Source organism: Saimiri boliviensis, chromosome 17 (genome assembly GCF_048565385.1).
Source record: "Saimiri boliviensis isolate mSaiBol1 chromosome 17, mSaiBol1.pri, whole genome shotgun sequence".
Lineage (NCBI taxonomy): Eukaryota > Metazoa > Chordata > Mammalia > Primates > Cebidae > Saimiri > Saimiri boliviensis.
The window spans coordinates 71,029,131-71,049,233 of record NC_133465.1 but is presented as its reverse complement, the minus strand read 5'-3'; the positions used below and the strand labels follow the sequence as shown (position 1 = coordinate 71,049,233).

At 48.7% G+C, this 20,103-nt stretch overlaps 1 protein-coding gene across 4 annotated transcripts in view; it reads left to right on the top strand.

Moving 5' to 3' along the window:
- The first annotated feature begins 589 nt into the window (after window positions 1–589).
- Window positions 590–20,103, top strand: part of NPLOC4 (NPL4 homolog, ubiquitin recognition factor) — a 77,170-nt gene continuing 57,656 nt past the window's right edge. The window contains exons 1-4 of one of the 4 annotated variants that reach the window (XM_039476296.2): window positions 590–807; window positions 4,290–4,370; window positions 12,754–12,866; window positions 18,943–19,119. In XM_039476296.2, the coding sequence (XP_039332230.1) occupies window positions 793–807; window positions 4,290–4,370; window positions 12,754–12,866; window positions 18,943–19,119 (386 nt within the window). In that variant the 5' untranslated portion in view covers window positions 590–792. Of the gene's footprint in view, window positions 808–4,289; window positions 4,371–9,173; window positions 9,349–12,753; window positions 12,867–18,942; window positions 19,120–20,103 lie in introns of those variants that run through there. The other 3 variants (XM_074389057.1, XM_074389055.1, XM_074389056.1) reach the window with 3 other exon arrangements.

Genomic DNA, 20,103 nt, shown 5'->3' with positions numbered 1-20,103 from the left:
TCCCAGCACTTTGGGAGGCCGAGGCGGGTGGATCACGAGGTCAAGAGATCGAGACCATCCTGGTCAACATGGTGAAACCCCGTCTCTACTAAAAATACAAAAAACTAGCTGGGCATGGTGGCACGTGCCTGTAATCCCAGCTACTCAGGAGGCTGAGACAGGAGAATTGCCTGACCCAGGAGGCGGAGGTTGCGGTGAGCCGAGATCGCGCCATTGCACTCCAGCCTGGGTAACAAGAGCGAAACTCCGTCTCAAAAAAAAAAAAAAAAAAATAACGAAGGTGTGGTCCTGTCTTCCCGAAGCGGTTTCTCTCCCCGCCCGTGCAGGGAGAGAAGTTTGGAACGCGATTTCGCCAGCCACGATTCGCCGTAACGCGCCGCGGCGGCCGTTCCTGGGTGGGGTTTCGGAGGCTCGTCTTCGCCGCCTTTCTGGGCTTTTCTCTGCAGCTCGGGCTTCCGGGGCCGCGCCGGGGCCGCGGACCGGGCGCTGCTCCAGAACTCGCCTCCTCGCGCGGCCGGGAGGGGAGGTGGCTCCGCGGCGCCGTCCTGCGCATGCGTCGGGCCGTTGGAGGGGCCGGAACCCGGTTTCCCGGCCGCGCGCCGCGGGGAGAGTCTTGAGCGAGGCACCCGGACGTCGGCGGCTGGCGGAGCCGGGCGGGCGAAGCTGGAGCGGCGGTGGCGGCGGCGCAGGGAGGCCGGCGCCGGGGCTGAGGCCGCGGCCGGGTCTGCGAGGCCCTCGGGGCGGCAGGCGGCGGCGGCCCGGGACTCGAGCCCGGAGGCGGGAGCGGCCGCCATGGCCGAGAGCATCGTGAGTGCGGCGGCCGGGCGGGAGCGGGGACGCCGGGATGAGGCAGCAGATTTGCCGGCCGCGGCCTGTGGGGGAGGCGGGCCTGCCGGCCCCGCGGCCGGGTCCCTTTCCCCTTTCTCGCCCGGGCTTCCTCGGCAGAGGCCGGGCCCGCCTCGGCTGCTTCCTGACCCCGTCCCTTCCCGGAGGACTCGCGACCCCGGCTCCCCGCCCAGGGCAGGGAGAGGCCGAGCCGTTCGGCGGGGAGGGCGGACTGTGCCGGAGAGAAGCCGCCCTCCCGCCGCGCCCGCCTCCCGGCTCCGGGAGACCTCCCGGTCCGGTTCCCGGGGCTCGCAGCCTGCCGTGCCCCCCGAGAGCCAGGGCCGCTTCGGACCGCGATCTCCCTCCGGTTCTCTTCCGCCGCTCTCCCCCTTCCCGGCGAGCGCCTTGTCATGAGTCACCGGGAGCAGCCCCGCAGACGGGGACGTCACGGAGCTCCCTCCCCGCCGGTGCAGCTGGGAAGGCCAACACGCAGTCACTTCCTGGCCTTGCTCCTTCTTGGAAGGAAAACTTGACAACTCCTCTTTGAAAGGAATGTCATAACTGAGGTTGATGTCACTGTTTACCTGAAACTGAGAATGCTCGGCCGGGCGCAGTGGCTCACGCCTGTAATCCCAGCACTTTGGGAGGTCGAGGCGGGTGGATCACGTGAGGTCAGGAGTTCGAGGCCAGCCTGGCCAACGTGACGAAACCCCGTCTCTACTAAAAGTACAAAAAAAATTAGCCGGTCGTGGTGCCTGGCGCCTGTAATCCCAGCTACTTGGGAGGCTGAGGCAGGAGAATCGCTTGAACCTGGGAAGTGGAGGCTGCAGTGAGCCGAGATCGCGCCATTGCACTCCAGCCTGGGTAACAGAGTGAGGCTGCGTCTCAAAAAAAGAAAAACTTGGCCGGGCGCGGTGGCTCACGCCTGTAATCCCAGCACTTTGGGAGGCCGAGGCGGGTGGATCACAAGGTCAGGAGTTGGAGACCAGCCTGACTAACATGGTGAAATCCTGTCTCAACTAAGAATACGAAAAATTAGCTGGGTGTTTTGGCGCATTCCTGTGATCCTAGCCTCTTGGGAGACTGAGGCAGGAGAATTGCCTGAAACTGACAGGTGGAGGTTGCAGTGAACCGAGATTGTACCATTGCACTCCAGCCTGGGCCACTAAAGGGAACTCCATCTCAAAAAAAAAAAAAAAAAAGAAAAGAAAAGAAAAAAAATGAGCTAAAGACAAGAGACGATAATGCAGGAAATAGAAGCTCTGCAGTGCACCACCAGTCATTGCTCAGGGAAGCTGGGACTCGAGCGCTTGCAGCAGGTTCCTGCCAGCCTGCTTCCCGTCTGCAGGTGGTTGGAGCAGGTCTTTGTTTGCTGCAGAGCATGCCATTTCATCCTCCCTGTCTGAACAGGGACCTGCACTGTTGGCTAGGCATTATAGCTCACCTTCACAATGACTTTCATCAGCATAAAAATCAAGTCGTCTTAGGAAGTAATGCTCTTTGTCCCACAATATTCCAGATCTGCCCACCTTTTTAGGCTTACCATGGGGGAAAAAATACTTTAAAAAAAAAAATATATATATATATATATATGTGTGTGTGTGTGTGTGTGTATATATATATATATATATATATATATATATACGCACAGATGAAATTAGGATGGAGTCTTGCTGTGTTGGCCAGGCTGATCTTGAACTCCGGGGCTAAAGGGATCCTTCTGCCTTGCCTACCTGAAGTGCTGGAATTACAGGCATGAGCCACTGTGCCCAGCCAAAAATATTTTTTTAAAACCCTACTAAATCTTACCATTAATGACCTTTATTGTTTTTAACTTTAATCTCTCTCTCTTTTTTGAGGCAAGGTCTTACTATGTCACCCATGCTGGAGTGCAGTGGCACCATCTTAGCTCACTGTAAACTTGACCTCCCTGGTTTGAGTGATTCTCATGTCTCAGTTCCCCAATTAGCTGAGACCACAGGCATGTGCCACCATGCCTGGCTAACTTCTGTATTTTTAGTAGGGATGAAGTTTCCTTATGTTACTCAGGCTTGTCTTGAACTTCTCAGCTCAAGTGATCCATCACCTTGTCCTCCCAAAGTACTACAATTACAGACGTGAGCCACTGTGCCTGGACATTTTAAAATCTTTTTTACAGAAAGTAAGTAATAGCTAGGTGTGGTTGCTCATGCCTGAAATTTGAGCACAGTGGCAGGGTCACCTGAGCTTAGGAGCTTGAGACCAGCCTGGGCAGTATGGTGACACTCCATCACTACAAAAAAAAAAAAAAAAAAAAAAAAATTAACCTGACCTGGTGGTGCAGGCCTCTGGTCCCAGGGACTTAGGAGGCTGATTTCAGAGGATCACCTGAACCTTGGATGTCAAGGCTGTAGTAAGCTGTGATTTTGCTATTGTATTCCAGCCTGGGTGACAGCAAAACCCTGTCAAAAAGGTAAAAAAGAAAATGAGTAACAATTAGAAAATTTCCTGTGATTCTTTTATTTTTATTTTTATTTTTATTTTATTTATTTATTTATTTATTTATTTTTTATTTTTTATTTTTTGAGACAGAGTTTCACTCTTGTTACCCAGGCTGGAGTGCAATGGTGCGATCTTGGCTCACTGCAACCTCCGCCTCCTGGGTTCAGGCAATTCTCCTGCCTCAGCCTCCTGAGTAGCTGGGATTACAGGCACGCGCCACCATGCCCAGCTAATTTTTTTGTATTTTTAGTGGAGATGGGGTTTCACCATGTTGACCAGGTTGGTCTTGATCTCTTGGCACGCCCGGCCCCTGTGATTCTTTTAATTGACTCTTAAAGACTGTCTAATGTTTGTGTATAGATCCTGGAACAAAGTAACATCTTTTATAAAGAACACAGTTCCAGCTGGGCGCGGTGGCTCACGCCTGTAATCCCAGCACTTTGGGAGGCTGAGGTGGGTGGATCACCTGAGGTCAGGAGTTCAAGACCAGCCTGACCAATATGGTGAAACTCCATCTTATAAAAAAAAAAACAAAAAAACAGTTCCTTCATGGTTCATGGTGGTTTTTTTTTTTCCCTTTTTTTTTTTTTTTTAAGTTAAGCCTGGAGATAGTTTTTGTTTAAGTTTGAAGAGTCAAAAAGCATTTCACATATACTCTGTAAATAGTGGTTAGGAAATAAAGTTGTTTTCCAAGTGAAACTAAGAGTTGAGAGGACAGTACTCTTAAACTATCTCCCCAAATGTTGATGAATCTCACCCCTTGGCTTCATCTTCTAGAAAGACTGAGCTGAGTATTGAAAAGTGAAGAGTGAGGTTTGACTTTTTTTTTTTTTTTTAAATCCAGATCACAGGAGAAGGATTTAAATGAGGTTTGGCTTTAGATTTTAGTGACTCAGATGCTAAAAGAGCACAGATGTAAGCCTTAGCAATAGAGCAGGACCTCACTAGGCTGTGCAGTGACCATCATATTTCATTTACAACAGATAATTCGTGTCCAGTCCCCAGATGGAGTGAAGCGGATCACAGCAACAAAGAGAGAAACCGCAGCAACATTTTTGAAAAAGGTATCCATGGCTTGGGTATTTACCCTCAGGATCTTTCCTATCCTCTCCTGTTACTCCCGTCAATACCTTTTCTCTTTTCCCCATTTTCTTGTTTTCCCTATTCCCAAGTAGCCCCTTGCACTGCTTTTCTCTGTCTCGGTTGGATTGGATTGCTATAGGATGAGATGTTTGTTACAGCTGATCACCGCTCAGAATTAAAGGATCGAGAGCCCATAGGAAAATGTAAAAGTGTTTCACAAGAGTGGTCGGGTGCAGTGGCTCAAACCTGTAATCCCAGCATTTTGGGAGGCCAAGGCGGGTAGATCACCTGAGGTCAGGAGTTTGAGACTAGGATGGCCAACATGGTGAAACCTTGTCTCTACTAAAAATACAAAAAAATTACCTGGGCGTCGTGGTGGGCGCCTGTAATCCCAGCTACTCAGGAGGCTAAGGCAGGAGAATCACTTGAATCCGGGAATCAGAGGTTATAGTGAGCTGAGATTGCACCACTGCACTCCAGCCTGGGCAGCAGAACCAGGCTCTGTCAAAAAAAAAAATTATTTCACAAGAATAATATTTATGAGAGTGTCCGGGCGTGGGACATGCAATGTAATCCCAGCACTTTGGGAGGCCGAGGCGGGTGGATCACCTGAGGTCAGGACTTGGAGACCAACCTCACCAATAAGATAAAACCCTGTTTCTACTAAAAATACAAGAATTAGCTGGGCATGGTGGCATGTGCCTATGATCCCAGCTCCTCAGGAGACTGAGGCATGAAACTTGCTTGAACTCGGGAGGTGGAGGCTGCAGTGAGCTGAACACGTACCACTGTACTCCAGTCTGGGCAACAAAAGCAAAACTCCGTCTAAAAAAAATGAAAGGGAAATCTTCTTTTCATGTAGACTGATCTTTTTTTTTAACCCCTCAGTTGGAATCTTGCTCTGTTGCCCAGGCTGTAGTATGGTAGAGTGATCTTGGTTCACTGCAACCTCCATCTCCTGGGTTTAAGTGATTCTCCCTCCTCAGCCTCCCCAGTAGCTGGGATTACAGGTGTGTACCACCACACCTGACTAATTTTTGGATTTTTCAGTAGAGACTGGGTTTCACTATGTTGGCCAGGCTGTTCTCGAACTCCTGACCTCAAGCAATCTGCCCACCTTGGCCTCCCAAAATGCTGGGATTACAGGTGTGAGCCACCATAACTGGCTGTTTTGATCTTTTTATTTTCACAAAGAGGATTGAAGGCTGGAGGAATAGAGAGATTTGCCGAGGATCACACTAGGTCTGTAATCTATTAGTGAAGTCACAGTGCTTATTTGGAAAATTTAGTTTCTGAAAGGTAGCTGTCATTCCATTCGCAGTGCTTAAGGGACCACCTTGAGAAGAATAAAAGGAAGAAGAATGAGATGCAATAGATGACAGAGAAGAGAATCTCTGCAGTCCAAAATAGAGGAGAATCTTTGAGTCTTCAAGAAATTTTTAATAGCCTATTATTTGATATTTTGCTAGCAGTTAACCATATTGGTTTGCTTCTAAGGATGGTACTAAGATTCAGGAAATGTCTAGACTTCTTTTTTTTTTTTAAGCTAAGATCGCACCAGCTCACCCTATCTTGGGCGACAGAATGAGACTCCATCTCAAAATAATAATAATAAAATAAATAAGTAAAATATAGGCCAGGCACAGTGGCTCACACCTGTAATCCCAGCACTTTGGGAGGCCGAGGCGGGCGGATCACAAGGTCGGGAGATTGAGACCATTCTGGCCAACATAGTGATCCCCTGTCTCTGCTAAAAATACAAAAAAATTAGCTGGACGTGGTGGTGCATGCCTATAATCCCAGCTACTTGGGAGGCTGAGGCAGCAGAATTGCTTGAACCCAGGAGGAGGAGATTGCGGTGAGCCAAGATTGCGCCACTGCACTCCAGCCTGGGTGATGGTATGAGACTCTGTCTCAAAAAAAAAAAGAAAAGTCCTGGCGCGGTGACTCATGCCTGTAATCTCAGCACTTTGGGAGACTGAGGCAGATGGATCACCTGAGGTCAGGAATTCAAGACCAGCCTGGCCAACAGAGTGAGACCCTCTCTTTTTTTTTTTTTTTTTTTTTGAGACGGAGTTTCGTTCTTGTTACCCAGGCTGGAGTGCAATGGCGCGATCTCGGCTCACCGCAACCTCCGCCTCCTGGGCTCAGGCAATTCTCCTGCCTCAGCCTCCTGAGTAGCTGGGATTACAGGCACGTACCACCATGCCCAGCTAATTTTTTGTATTTTTAGTAGAGACGGGGTTTCACCATGTTGACCAGGATGGTCTCAATCTCTTGACCTCGTGATCCACCCGTCTTGGCCTCCCAAAGTGCTGGGATTATAGGTGTGAGCCACCGCGCCCAGCCAACCCTGTCTTTTTTTTTAAAAAGGCAGATTAGTACCCTCCAAAAAAAAAAAAGAAAAAGAAAAAGAAATTAAAAAACGACTCCAGGCCAGGCACTGTGGCTCATGATACTTGTTAAAACGAGACCCCATCTATGCAAAAAACAAACAAGTAAGAAAAAGCTGGATGTGAGAGCACAGGCCTGTAGTCCTAGCTACTCAGGAGACCACAAAAAGATAAAAAAACAAGTCCACCTGGTTCGGAGCAGTGGCTCAAGCCTATAATCCCCGCACTTTGGGAGGCTGTGGTGGGTGGATCACCTGAGGTCAGGAGTTTGAGACTAGCCAGGCCAACATGGTGAAACCACATCTCTACTAATAAGACCAAAAAAAAAAAAAAAAAACCCAAAAAACAACTCCACCATTCTCCCGTAGCTCCTGGTCACCATGATTCTACCTTTTGTTTCATGAATTTGACGACTTCAGGTTCCTCATAAGTGAGAATTTTGTTTTGTTTTTTGTTTTGTTTTTTGAGACGGAGTCTCACTCTGTCACCCAGGTTGGAGTACAGTGGTCTAATCTCAGCTCACTGTGACCTCTGCCTCAACCTCCCAGGTAGTTGGGATTACCAGTGCCCATAACTATTCGGGGCTAATTTTTTTGTCTTTTTGGTAGAGATGCCGTTTTGCCATGTTGGCCAGGCTGGTATTGAATTCTTAACCTCAAGTAATTGGCCCACCTTGACCTCCCAAAGTGCTGGGATTACAGGTGTGAGCCGCCATGCCAGTCTGTCATTAAATCTTTTAATCAGTTATATTTTTTAGTAGAAAATAGGGTTAGAGGCAGGGCGCGGTGGCTTAAGCCTATAATCCCAGCACTTTGGGAGGCCGAGACGGGTGGATCACGAGGTCAAGAGATCGAGACCATCCTGGTCAACATGGTGAAACCCCGTCTCTACTAAAAATACAAAAAATTAGCTGGGCATGGTGGCGTGTGCCTGTAATCCCAGCTACTCAGGAGGCTGAGGCAGGAGAATTGCCTGAACCCAGGAGGCGGAGGTTGCGGTGAGCCGAGATCGCGCCATTGCACTCCAGCCTGGGTAACAAGAGCGAAACTCCGTTTTAAAAAAAAAAAAGAAAGAAAATAGGGTTAGTATATAAAAATCATTAAATTTAACTCCTTTTTCCTGATAGTACTTATTAGATCATGCTCAGCTATTCCATATTCAAGGATAAATGTATCATCTGTATGAATTGAAGATATGACTGCAGTTGATTCAAAGAATCGTCTCTGGCTCCTCGCCGGTCTCCTGACCTCCATTGTGTCCAGGGTGTTCATGACACTTTATCTTTTTTTAACCAATCACAAAATATTTTACTTACCGTGATGGTTGCATATTATGTACGTCCTGGCATATCTTCACAGTTTCTTCCTCATTTACCTTTCCTGTGGAGTCCCTCAGACTGTTTCTGTCTGGTGTTATTTCTCTTCAACCTGAAAAACATCTGTTAGCCTTTGTTATAGTATAGGCTTGTTGGTCACAGACTCTTGGGTTTTTTTGAAATGAAAATGTTTTCATTTTGCTCTTGTATTTGTAGGAAGGATGTTTTCATTCCATACCAATTTCTGAACTGACATTTCTTTTTTGTGCCCCTTATGCACCATTTTTCTTTTTTTGAGACAGTCTCACTCTTTTGCCAGGCTGGAGTGCAGTGGCACAATCTTGCCTCACTGCAGCCTCCACCTCCCGGGTTCAAGCAATTCTCCTGCCTCAGCTTCCTGAGTAGCTGGTACCATAAGCAGGTGCCACCATACCTGCGTAATTTTTGTATTTTTTTTTTTTTTTTTTGAGACGGAGTTTCGCTCTCGTTACCCAGGCTGGAGTGCAATGGCGCGATCTTGGCTCACCGCAACCTCCGCCTCCTGGGTTCAGGCAATTCTCCTGCCTCAGCCTCCTGAGTAGCTGGGATTACAGGCACGCACCACCATGCCCAGCTAATTTTTTGTATTTTTAGTAGAGACGGGGTTTCACCATGTTGACCAGGTTGGTCTCGATCTCTTGACCTCGTGATCCACCCGCCTCGGCCTCCCAAAGTGGTGGGATTACAGGCTTGAGCCACTGCGCCTGGCAATTTTTGTATTTTTAGTAGAGACAGGGTTTCACTATGTTGGCCAGGCTGGTCTTGAACTCCTGACCTCAGGTAATCCACCCACCTCGGCCTCCCAAAGTGCTGGGATTACAGGCATGAGCCACTGTGCCCACCCCCCCGCCACCTTTTTTTTTGGCCTAGGTTGGAGTACACTGGCTCAGTCACCGCTCATTGCAGCCTTGACTTCCTGGGCTCAAGTGATGTTCCCACTTCAGCCTCCTGAGTAGCTGGGAATACAAGCTCAGGCCACTGCACCCAGCTAATTTCTTAATTTTTTTTTTTTTTTTTTTTTGTAGAAATGGGGCTTTACCATGTTGTCTAGGCTGGTCTTGATCTCCTTCAAGTGATGCCTCCCACTTTGCCTCCCAAAGTGCTGGGATTCCAGGCGGGAACTGCAGTGCCCAGCTGTGTTCAGTGTTTGAAGCCGTCATTCCACTGTCTTCTTGTCTTCATTGATCTCTGGATTTCAGCAGTGTGACTCTGGTGTGCCTTGCAGTGGTATTCTTTGTTTGTGTTCTTTTTTTTTTTTTTGAAACGGAGTTTCGTTCTTGTTACCCAGGCTGGAGTGCAATGGCACGATCTCGGCTCACCGCAACCTCCGCCTCCTGGGTTCAGGCAATTCTCCTGCCTCAGCCTCCTGAGTAGCTGGGATTACAGGCACGCGCCACCATGCCCAGCTAATTTTTTGTATTTTTAGTAGAGACAGGGTTTCACCGTGTTGACCAGGATGGTCTTGATCTCTTGACCTTGTGATCCACCCACCTCGGCCTCCCAAAGTGCTGGGATTACAGGCTTGAGCCACCGCGCCCGGCTCTTTGTTTGTATTCTAACTTGAGAGAGTTTACTGAACTTCCTGGATTTGTTATTTGATGTTATTTTTATCAAATTTCAGTTTTTGGGCCACTTCTTATTTAATTTTTTGTTTGGTTCTCATTCTTTTTTTTTTTTTTTTTTTTTTTTTTTTTGAGGTGGGAGTCTTGCTCTGTCACCCAGGTTGGAGTGCAGGGGTGAGATCTCGGCTCACTGCAGCCCTTGCCTCCTGGGTTCAAGCAGTTCTCCTGCCTCAGCCTCCTGAGGAGCTGGGATTACAGGTGTGCACCACTATGCCCGGCTAATTTTTTTTTGTATTTGTAGTAGAGACAGGATTTTTACCGTGTTGCCCAGGCTGGTCTCGAACTCCTGACCTCAGGTGGTCTGCTGACCTCAGCTTCTGAAAGCACTGGAATTACTGGTGTGAGCCACCGCACCTGATCTTTATTCTTTTCTTTTTTTTTTTTTTGAGATGTGGAGTCTTGCTTTGTTGACCAGGCTGGGGTCCAGTGGTGTGATCTTGGCTCACTGCAGCCTCCGCCTCCTGGGTTTAAATGATTCTCCTGTCTCAGCCTCCTGGGATTACAGGTGTGCGCCACCACGCCAGGCTGTTTTATTTTTATTAGAGATGGGGTTCACCATGTCTCCAACTCCTGACTTCGTGATCTGCCCGCCGTGGCCTCCCAAAGTGCTGGGATTACAGGTGTGGGCCACCGCACCCGGCAGCCCTCATTCTTTCCTAGTGAGGATCATCTGATGCTGTCCCATGAGTTCCTAAGGCTCTGTTCTTTTTTTTTTTTTTTTTTTTTTTTTAAATTTCTGTCTTCAGACTATATAGCTGTTATTTTTATTTATTTATTTATTTATTTATTTATTTTTGAGACGGAGTTTTCCCTCTTGTTACCCAGGCTGGAGTGCAATGGCGCGATCTCGGCTCACCGCAACCTCCGCCTCCTGGGTTCAAACAATTCTCCTGCCTCAGCCTCCCGAGTAGCTAGGATTACAGGCACGCGCCACCATGCCCAGCTAATTTTTTTGTATTTTTAGTAGAGATGGGGTTTCACCATGTTGACCAGGATGGCTCGATCTCTCGACCTCGTGATCCACCCGCCTCGGCCTCCCAAAGTGCTGGGATTACAGGCTTGAGCCACCGCGCCCGGCTGTTATTTTTATTGATTTATTTTTTTTTTCCCTTTTTAGAGTTGGAGTCTCACTCTGTTGCTCAGGCTGGAGTGCAGTGGTGTGATCCCATCTCACTGTAGCTTTGAACTTCTGGGCTCAGGCAGTCCTCCCACCTCAGCGTCCTAAGCTGCTGGAACCCCAAGCTGTTCACCTATGTTTAGGTTGACTTTTCTGCTTTCTCCCTTCTGTGATAAGCCCATTTAGTGAATTTTTTATTTCTGTTACTGTGTTTTTCTGTTTGAGAATTTCCATTTCATTGTTCTTTTATAATTTGTTTCTTTTCTGCAATTCACATTCCTTTCGTTTGGGTACTTGTACTCTGATGACCCCTAAATGTAGAGCTCTATCTGTGGCCCCTTTCCTGGGCTCAGACACAGATGCTGGCTCAGACACCGGCCTGCTGGATGGTTTCACTGGAGTGTCTGGCTGTCATTTCAGATCTCAGTGTCAAATGGAAGTCCTGATTATCCCTCTAGTCTTCTTCCTTTTTTAACCTTCCCTTTCATGGTTCTCTCACAGGTGTTACCTCCACATAGTTATTCAATCTGGAATTCTCAGCTTTACTCTGACATCCTTCCTTTCTCTTGTTCCATTCCTGCCGCTGGTTCTGCTCGTCAGCAGGGCCTAGCGATGCCCACCACTGGAAGGGGTGCTCTTGTGTCCATCCCACCGTCCTGCGCCTCTCATCCCATCTCAGCCCGTCTCTCGTCTCTAGGATTGGCACTCCGGCTTCTTCTTCATGGTGGTGTTGAGAAAAAGGGATTTTGTGGACAATGATTCCCTCTGCTTTTAGTCTCTGTGCTTCCCACAGCTCTTGGGATAGAATCCCAGACCTCGCAGCTCACATGGTCCTATGTGGCTGGCCCCGTCTGCCTCGCCAGCCTCTTCTCTTTCCATCTTGCTGCTTGTTTATTGGGCTCTAGCCTCCTTGTTTCCTGTGCCCTTCCTGCCTCCTGGCCTTTGTGCCTGCTCCTGCTGCCTGTGGCCTTTTCCCCCAGCTCGTACATGGCAGGCTTCAGAGAGAGCCCTAGCCTCCCATCTGGGATGACTTTTCCTTTTCTGTCATAGTGCTTATGTTAACCTTTGTTGACTTTGTCTCCCCCATTTGATGGTAAACTGCTTAACAGCAGGAACCTTGTTTTTTTTTTTTCTTTTTTGAAACAGAGTTTTCTTATTCCGTTGCCCAGGCTAGAGTGCAATGGCGTGATCTAGGCTCACTGCAACCTCTGCTTCCCAGGTTCAAGCGAGTCTCCTGCCTCAGCCCACTGACTAGCTGGGACTATAGGCATGTGCCACCACGCCCAGCTACTGTTGTATTTTTAGTATAGGCGGGGTTTCTCCATGTTGGTCAGGCTGGTCTTGAACTCCCAACCTCAGGTGATCCACCCACCTCAGCCTCTTAAAGTGTTGGGATTACAGGCATGAGCCACCACGCTCAGCTGCTTCATACTGTTAGATGTGTTACAAAGTTTCATCATTGACAGCAAGACCTTTGCTTTTTTTGGCCACCTTTTTGATTTTAACTGACACCTTTGTGAGCAGTACAGATTTCTTCGAAATAACAGAATAACAAGAGGAATTTGGTAAATGAGCAGTTTCCAAATTTGGTGAATACTCTTCTAGTAATGTCTGGGGCAGGCGTCCCCAAACTGCGGGCCGCATGCGGCCCCCTGAGGCCATTTATCCGGCCCCCCCGCCGCACTTCAGGAAGGGGCACCTCTTTCATTAGTGGTCAGTGAGAGAAGCACAGTATGTGGCGGCCCTCCAACGGTCTGAGGGACAGTGAACTGGCCCCCTGTGTAAAAAGTTTGGGGACGCCTGGTCTGGGGTATGTGTGGCATGTGTAGTGATACTGAAATGTTTCATTAAGTTTCTGTTCTTTGGGGCTTGTTTTAGGTTGCAAAGGAGTTTGGCTTCCAAAATAATGGCTTCTCAGTTTACGTCAATAGAAACAAGACTGGAGAGATAACGGCCTCCTCCAACAAATCCCTCAACTTGCTAAAAATCAAGTAAGTGTCCTCTGAGGAGGAAGCAGCGAATGGGGGAAGATGAGACTCCCATGATCTGCCCGAGGTTGCCCAGTTTTATCCTCTTTCCTCTTCACACCACTCTCATTATGGTCTTATTAACTGACCAGAATACATGCACCCGTATTGCTTTCCAGGGATTCAGTAATTATCCTGAATCTGCAGTTGCTATTGAGCAGATTTGATTGACTTTGCAGAATTCTGGAATTGGTGTTACTGAGGAGAGAGTGACTGTCTTGGTCTATGTACGGCATGGAGTGTGCTGTATGTTCAGCTGCTGGTCTGGAGTGAAAGACCTTGAACACAGCTCTGTGCGAGGAAGTCCTGTGTGCCTGCTCGCTTGGGTAGGGGGGCCCGCAGCACAGTGGCCCACTGCCACCCCTTAGAGTTGGTTATTCAGGACCTTCGGGACTCAGAGACCTCTTATCACAGCCTGGCTACTGCCTATTTTTTTTTTTTTTTTTTTTTTGAGACGGAGTTTCGCTCTTGTTACCCAGGCTGGAGTGCAATGGCGCGATCTCGGCTCACCGCAACCTCCGCCTCCTGGGTTCAGGCAATTCTCCTGCCTCAGCCTCCGGAGTAGCTGGGATTACAGGCACGCGCCACCATGCTCAGCTAATTTTTTGCACCATTAGTAGAGACGGGGTTTCACCATGTTGACTAGGATGGTCTCGATCTCTGGACCTCGTGATCCACCCGCCTTGGCCTCCCAAAGTGCTGGGATTACAGGCTTGAGCCACCGCGCCTGGCCTACTGCCTATTTTTGTAAAGTGTTATTGGAACAGAGCCAGGTCAACCAGCCAGGTTGTTCCTGCTGATTTTCAGGTTACAAGGGCAGAGTTGAGTAGTTGTAATAGACCGTGAGACCTGCAGAGCTGAAAGTATTGACTGTTTGGCCCTTTATGGTACAAGTGTTCTTACTTCCATCTAAACCGTCTGGGTGCTTGCTCACATATCCCTCAGATCAGTCCAGTCCTTAAGGAGCAAGCAGTCAGTTTTCCTCCTGACGCTGCAGGCGGGGTGTGCTGTGCCCACTGGCTCAGTGGTGGGCCTGGAACCTGCTGGCAGTTGGCTGTGAGCCTGTTTACCAGCCAGAATGATAGGCTGTTTTGCACTTTGGTGACTTTTAGCTTCACATATCAATATATCTAGGGAAACAATATGCAGTTGTAGCATTCATTGATTTGTTCTTCAGCAAAGAGTTATTGGGTACCTACAGTTTGCCTATGCCTGTGATAAGGTGAAACAAAACCTCTTGATGTCATTTCCAGAATGACCCTGATTCATCCTTCCTTTGAGCTTGTGAAGGGTTTTGCATCTTGATAATTCCTTTCTTTCTTTTCTTGAGACAGAATCTCGCCCTGTCACCCAGGCTGTAGTGTAGTGGTACGATCATAGCTCACTGCAGACTTGACTATCTGGGTTCAAGTGATCCTTCTGCCTCAGCCTCCTGAGTAGCTGGGACTACAGGCGCATTTTTCACTTTTAAATATTCTATTTGATTCCTTTTCAAATCTGACTGGTGATTTTTAAAAAAAGTTTAAACCTAAAACACATAACCATATTTAAAAATAAAGAGAATGACTGTGAGTGCACACACGTTCAGTCCCAGCCAGAGGAATTCTCTGCTCATGACCAGGCTTGTGTCCCACTGCCCCTGCCCTCCTTCCTTCTCTCCTGTGCTTGACCTTTTTTTCTCCCTCCCTTTTTTAGTTATTAAACAAAATGTGTACTGAAGACCTCAGAACAGTATGTGTCTTGATGGATGAACCTCATGTGTCACCATTGCAAGCACCTAGCAGGTCTGGGGATAAGGCATTGATTGGCAGCCACCTCAGAAGCTTCTCCCTCACAGTTCCCGCTGTACTGGCTTCTGTAATAATCACGGGTTTGCATTTCTTTATTCTTTCATTACTTGAGTGTCTATCCCTAGACACTGCCAGTTAGTCCTGGTTTTTTTGTTTTGCCGTGTTAGCCAGGATGGTCTGTGTCTCAGTCTCCTGATGTTGTGATCTGCCCTCTTCGGCCTCCGAAAGTGCCGGGATCACAGATGTGAGTCACTGAGCCCGGCCAGTCTTGCTTTTCAAGGAAATTCGTGTCTTACATCTTTTAGTTTCCACACCCTTTTCCTTTTCTTAAAATTTGTTGAGGAGCCCGGTCCATTGACCTGTAGGGTTTCCCACCTCTGGGATCTTGCTGATTTCACGTTTGCAGAACCCTTCAGTGAGACCCTCTGTGTCCTGGATTTCCTGCTGATCCAAAGTGGGGTGCAGAGGCCTGAAAGACTCAGAGCAGGACCCTGGGTGCTATGTACCCACCCCTCCTTTTTTTTTTTTTTTTTTTTTTTTTTTTAGGCGGAGTCTCACTCTGTTGCCCAGCTGGAGTGCAGTGGCACTATCTCAGCTCACTGTAGCCTCTGCCTCCTGGATTCAAGCGATTCCCCTGCCTTAGCCTCCTAAGTAGCTGGGATTGCAGGTACCCACCACCATGCCCAGGTAATTTTTATATTTTTAGTAGAGACGGTGTTTCAACATGTTGGCCAGGCTGGTCTCAATCTCTTTACCTCAAGTGATCCACCTGCCTTAGCCTCCCAAAGTGCTGGCATTACAGGTGTGAGCCTGTGTCTGCACCCAGCCACCCTCTTGTTTTTTAGAGACAGGGTCTTTGTCGAACTGCTGTGAGCTGTGATTGTGCTCACCACTGCACTGCACCTGGGCAACAGAGCAAGACCCTGTCTCAAAAGTATATACATAAATAAATCATCTGATTCCCCCCACCCCCCAAACCTGGCTGTTGGCTTCAAGTGCTCACAGGGGCCACGTTGCTCCTGGTTTCTGCTCTGCTGTCACAGTGGCCCACCGGTCTCCAGTGAAGACCCCTGCATGGCTGAGGGCTCCCCTCCGGGCTATGAGACATAGGGGCCTACCTCTTGGTCTTGTGATGGTTGGCGTCTATCTGTCCTGCTTGTGCCCCTGCCCCTGCATTGCTGTTGATGCATCAATGGGACCTGGCACGTGGTTGGTCTGTCTGCAGGAGGGAGATTTGCGGGGAGCCACTGACGTTGGCGCTTGCCACCTCCGTGTCCTGGAATCCTGCCTGGTCATTTTGGGTAGCCTCTGGCACTCACAGTCGTCTTCCATTCCGTTGTTCATTTAACATCCCATCTAGAAGTTGATACTCTGTCTCAGCTTCCGTGCCTGAGTCCTTGGCAGTCTGACTCCGTTAATTATGTCTCTGCCCACTCTTGCTTCTATGGTGGTGTGTTACTCTTCTACATTTCTTTTTTGGTCCTTATGACAGGTTATGTTTGACCAAACTTGGTCTTAGGGAGTTCCGGAGGATCCAGATTTAGCAGCTTTTCTACAGAGAAGGTTTGCATTTGCTTTTGTTAGCACAGCGGGGTGTGACGGACCTACAGCTCCTTTGAGTTAATTTCTGTCTTTGGGCTTTCTTAACCAAATGGCTTCTTCCCTGTTTCTGTCCCAGGTGCATGGCACAGTAGGCCTTTAGTTACAGAGTCTCAGAGGTGACTCTTTTGGTTTATTTTGCTATGCACTGGATAAAGATGGGCTTCCTCCTTGGTTCCTTTTTTTTTTTTTTTCCTGAGACGGAGTTTCGCTCTTGTTACCCAGGCTGGAGTGCAATGGCGCGATCTCGGCTCACCGCAACCTCCGCCTCCTGGGTTCAGGCAATCCTCCTGCCTCAGCCTCCTGAGTAGCTGGGATTACAGGCATGCGCCACCATGCCCAGCTAATTTTTTGTATTTTTAGTAGAGACGGGGTTTCACCATGTTGACCAGGATGGTCTCGATCCCTTGACCTTGTGATCCACCCGCCTCGGCCTCCCAAAGTGCTGGGATTACAGGCGTGAGCCACCGCGCCTGGCCAGTTCCTATTTTCAGCTGGTGGGTTTTTCACAGCTGTTCAGGCATCCTTCAGTTTATGTGGGCGTTTCAGACTCAGCCCCCCACCTATGGGCAGGCAGGCTCAAGTCTTTTGTCTCCCAGTGCCCAGCAAACCTCTGTAGGCCCAAAGCTGTGATTGAATTCCTGATAGTGGCCTTGGCCCCACCAGCAGCTCTGAGCTCTGTGTTGCTGTCTGCTGTCTGGGTTTGTCCCCTGGGGATTTCCTCCACTTTCTTTAGAGCTCAGCAATTGATTTTGGAGTATATTTGTTAAAATTGATCTAGTTTCTAAGTCAAGTTTTTATGTTAGTAGTTAGAGGGTGTTTAGGAATATCTAATCTGCTGTTAGAAACAGGTGACTCAGGCCCAGTGCTGTGGCTCACGCCTGTAATCCCAACACTTTGGAAGGCTGACACAGGTAGATCATGAGGTCAGGAGATTGAGGCTATCCTGGCTAACTTGGTGAAAGCTCATCTCTACTAAAAATACAAAAGATTAGCCAGGTGTGGTGGCACGCACCTGTAGTCCCAGCTATTCGGAGGCTGAAGTAGGAGAATCGCTTGAACCCTGGAGGTGGAGGTTGCAGTGAGCCAGGATAGCGCCACTGCATTCCAGCCTGGGTGACAGAGGGAGACTCCATCCTCCAAAAAAGAAACAGATGTCTCGGCTGGACGTGGTAGCTCATGCCTATAATCCTAGCATTTTTGGAAGGCCGAGTGGGGTGGATCACCTGAGGTCAGAAGTTCCAGACTTTTTTGGAAAGTATGTCAGCAGCTTCAGAGACAGAAACTGTTAAGTCTGACCACTCCTGGGAGTTTGCCTTTAGAAGGAAAGTGGGTGTTTTTGGGTGGTGTTGATGGTGGTAGAAACTGGCAGACAGTGTGCATACTCCTCAGTGTGAGAGTGGCTGAGGGAGGGGTTAGGCAGCCTCACCAGGCATGTGCAGCCACTGTCATAGCAATTAGACTTGGACCCCTTCTCTTTGGAGGATTTTATGAGGGGTTGTTGAAGGAGAAAAGTATGTCTCCAGTAATCCCACTTTTTTTTCTCACCTTTTCCTCCCATCCCACTTTTGAAAAGCAGAGATAGTTGCCTGTGTGTCTGTGCTTATGTGTACGTGAGCGCCGGGGAAGCAGTGACAGTTCCCTGCGTGACTGTGCTTACGTGTGTACGTGAGCGCCGGGGAAGCAGTGACAGTTCCCCGCGTGTCCGTGCTTACGTGTGTACGTGAGCGCCGGGGAAGCAGTGACAGTTCCCTGCGTGTCCGTGCTTACGTGTGTACGTGAGCGCCGGGGAAGCAGTGACAGTTCCCTGCGTGACTGTGCTTACGTGTGTACGTGAGCGCCAGGGAAGCAGTGACAGTTCCCTGCGTGTCCGTGCTTGCGTGTGTACGTGAGCGCCGGGGAAGCAGTGACAGTTCCCTGCGTGTCCGTGCGTACGTGTGTACGTGAAGCAGTGGCAATGCCTGTGACGGCCACGTGCAGTGTTGGGAGAGGAGGGGCCTCCTGGCGGACAGAGGAATGCCTGAGGGAGGCGGGGGCCGAGCAGAGGGTGAGACTGGGAGCAGAGGGAAGCTTCCCAGTAAGGTAAAACTGTAAGAGAAATTGAATTCTTGAGAACCTGTGTACTCATCTTTATAATGCCAAGAAACATAGGGGAGATGTTAGAAGAGAATTCTGGTTTTAAAATTAGAAACCTCGGCCAGGCATGGTGACTCACGCCTAGAATCCCAGCACTTTGGGAGGCCAAGGCAGGCAGTTCACCTGAGGTCAGGAGTTTGAGACCAGCCTGACCAACATGGAGAAACCCTGTCTCTACTAAAAATACAAAAATTAGCTGGGCGTGGTGCTCATGCCTGTAATCCTGGCTACTCTGGAGGCTGAGGCAAGAGAATTGCTTGAACGCAGGAGGCGGAGGTTGTGGTGAGCTGAGACTGTGCCTAGCCGAGATTGCACCATTGTACTCCAGCCTGGGCAACAAGAGTGAAATTCCATCTCAAAAAAAAAAAAAAAATTTAGACACCTCATTATTTAGGCCTACAGGGCCTAATAATACAGGGGTGGTTGGCACTTGCTTTATGCAGATATCCAAGCGGGTCTTCCACGCAGCTCAGGTGGCGAGGGAGGGCGTCGGCCTGTGTTTGTCCTTTGAACAGGCATGGCGATCTGTTGTTCCTGTTTCCTTCGAGCCTTGCTGGGCCCTCATCTGAAATGGAGACGTCAGTTCCACCAGGCTTCAAGGGCTTCGGCGCTCCCAACGTGGTGGAGGATGAGATTGATCAGTACCTCAGCAAACAGGATGGGAAGATTTACAGAAGCCGAGACCCACAGCTGTAAGTGATCCGTGGGATTGCAGGGTCCCACATGTGGTGATCTTAATGAGTGAATAAAGGGAAATATGTATAACATGTCCTGTCTTAATAAGTATCTGATGAAGATGTGTAAGTGTTTTTTACTATCTTCAGATTAAATTTCACTTCAAGTTATCTTGTTAGCTTTTTATCAGGGTGTTTTTTTTTTTTTTTTTTTTTTTTTTTTAGTATCTTATCAGTTTGAACCTCAAAATATGTTCCACATAAAATGTTTGGAAGCATTTGGGTGCTAAGAGACTGGAAAGGTATCCGGGGAGGTGGGGGTCTTTACTATGGTCTTTACTGTGATGTCCCCTGGGGATGCTGACTCCCGTGCAGAATGGGGCTTAGTCAGCAGCCTTGGGGGCTGGAGGAGGGAAGGGGAGGTGGTTGTGTGTGCGCCCGTGCGAGGCACTTGCTGTGTCTCTCATTTCCGAGCAGTGGGATGGTTTTGGCCTGACACACTAGTGTGTGCTCTCCGTCCCTGCAATGAGCATTTTACTTGCAGAAGATGCTGTGCCTTGGAATATTCCCTCCTTACCTGGGGCTATGTGAAGTACCTACACATATGTACGTTTGTTTATTTTAGAGTTTTTGCAGTTCCTTTTAAAGAAACCAGTGAGAAGGGTCTGGGTTTACACTTAGCCATGTGAAATTATCTGAGTGAAGGTTGTCTCTGCAGTGGAGTCTTTTTAAAAATGCATTACTCTGTAGATGTGGTGGGGTGCTGACATTGAGATACTGGGATTCCAAATGCTGCATTAGCAACTTTTATGTCTTGGATCAGAGAGCCATTAATGGCGCTCGGCTGCTGTTGGCATGGAGCCACTTTGTAGCCATACCCATTAGCCGGCATGCCTCTTCCATTTGTGTTTCCTCCCAGGGGCCTGGAGCTGGCTTGCTTGCATGATCTGTGTCTCCGTTGCTTCATTAGCAGCTTTTGAGAGTGTGGGTACCTGCACGCAT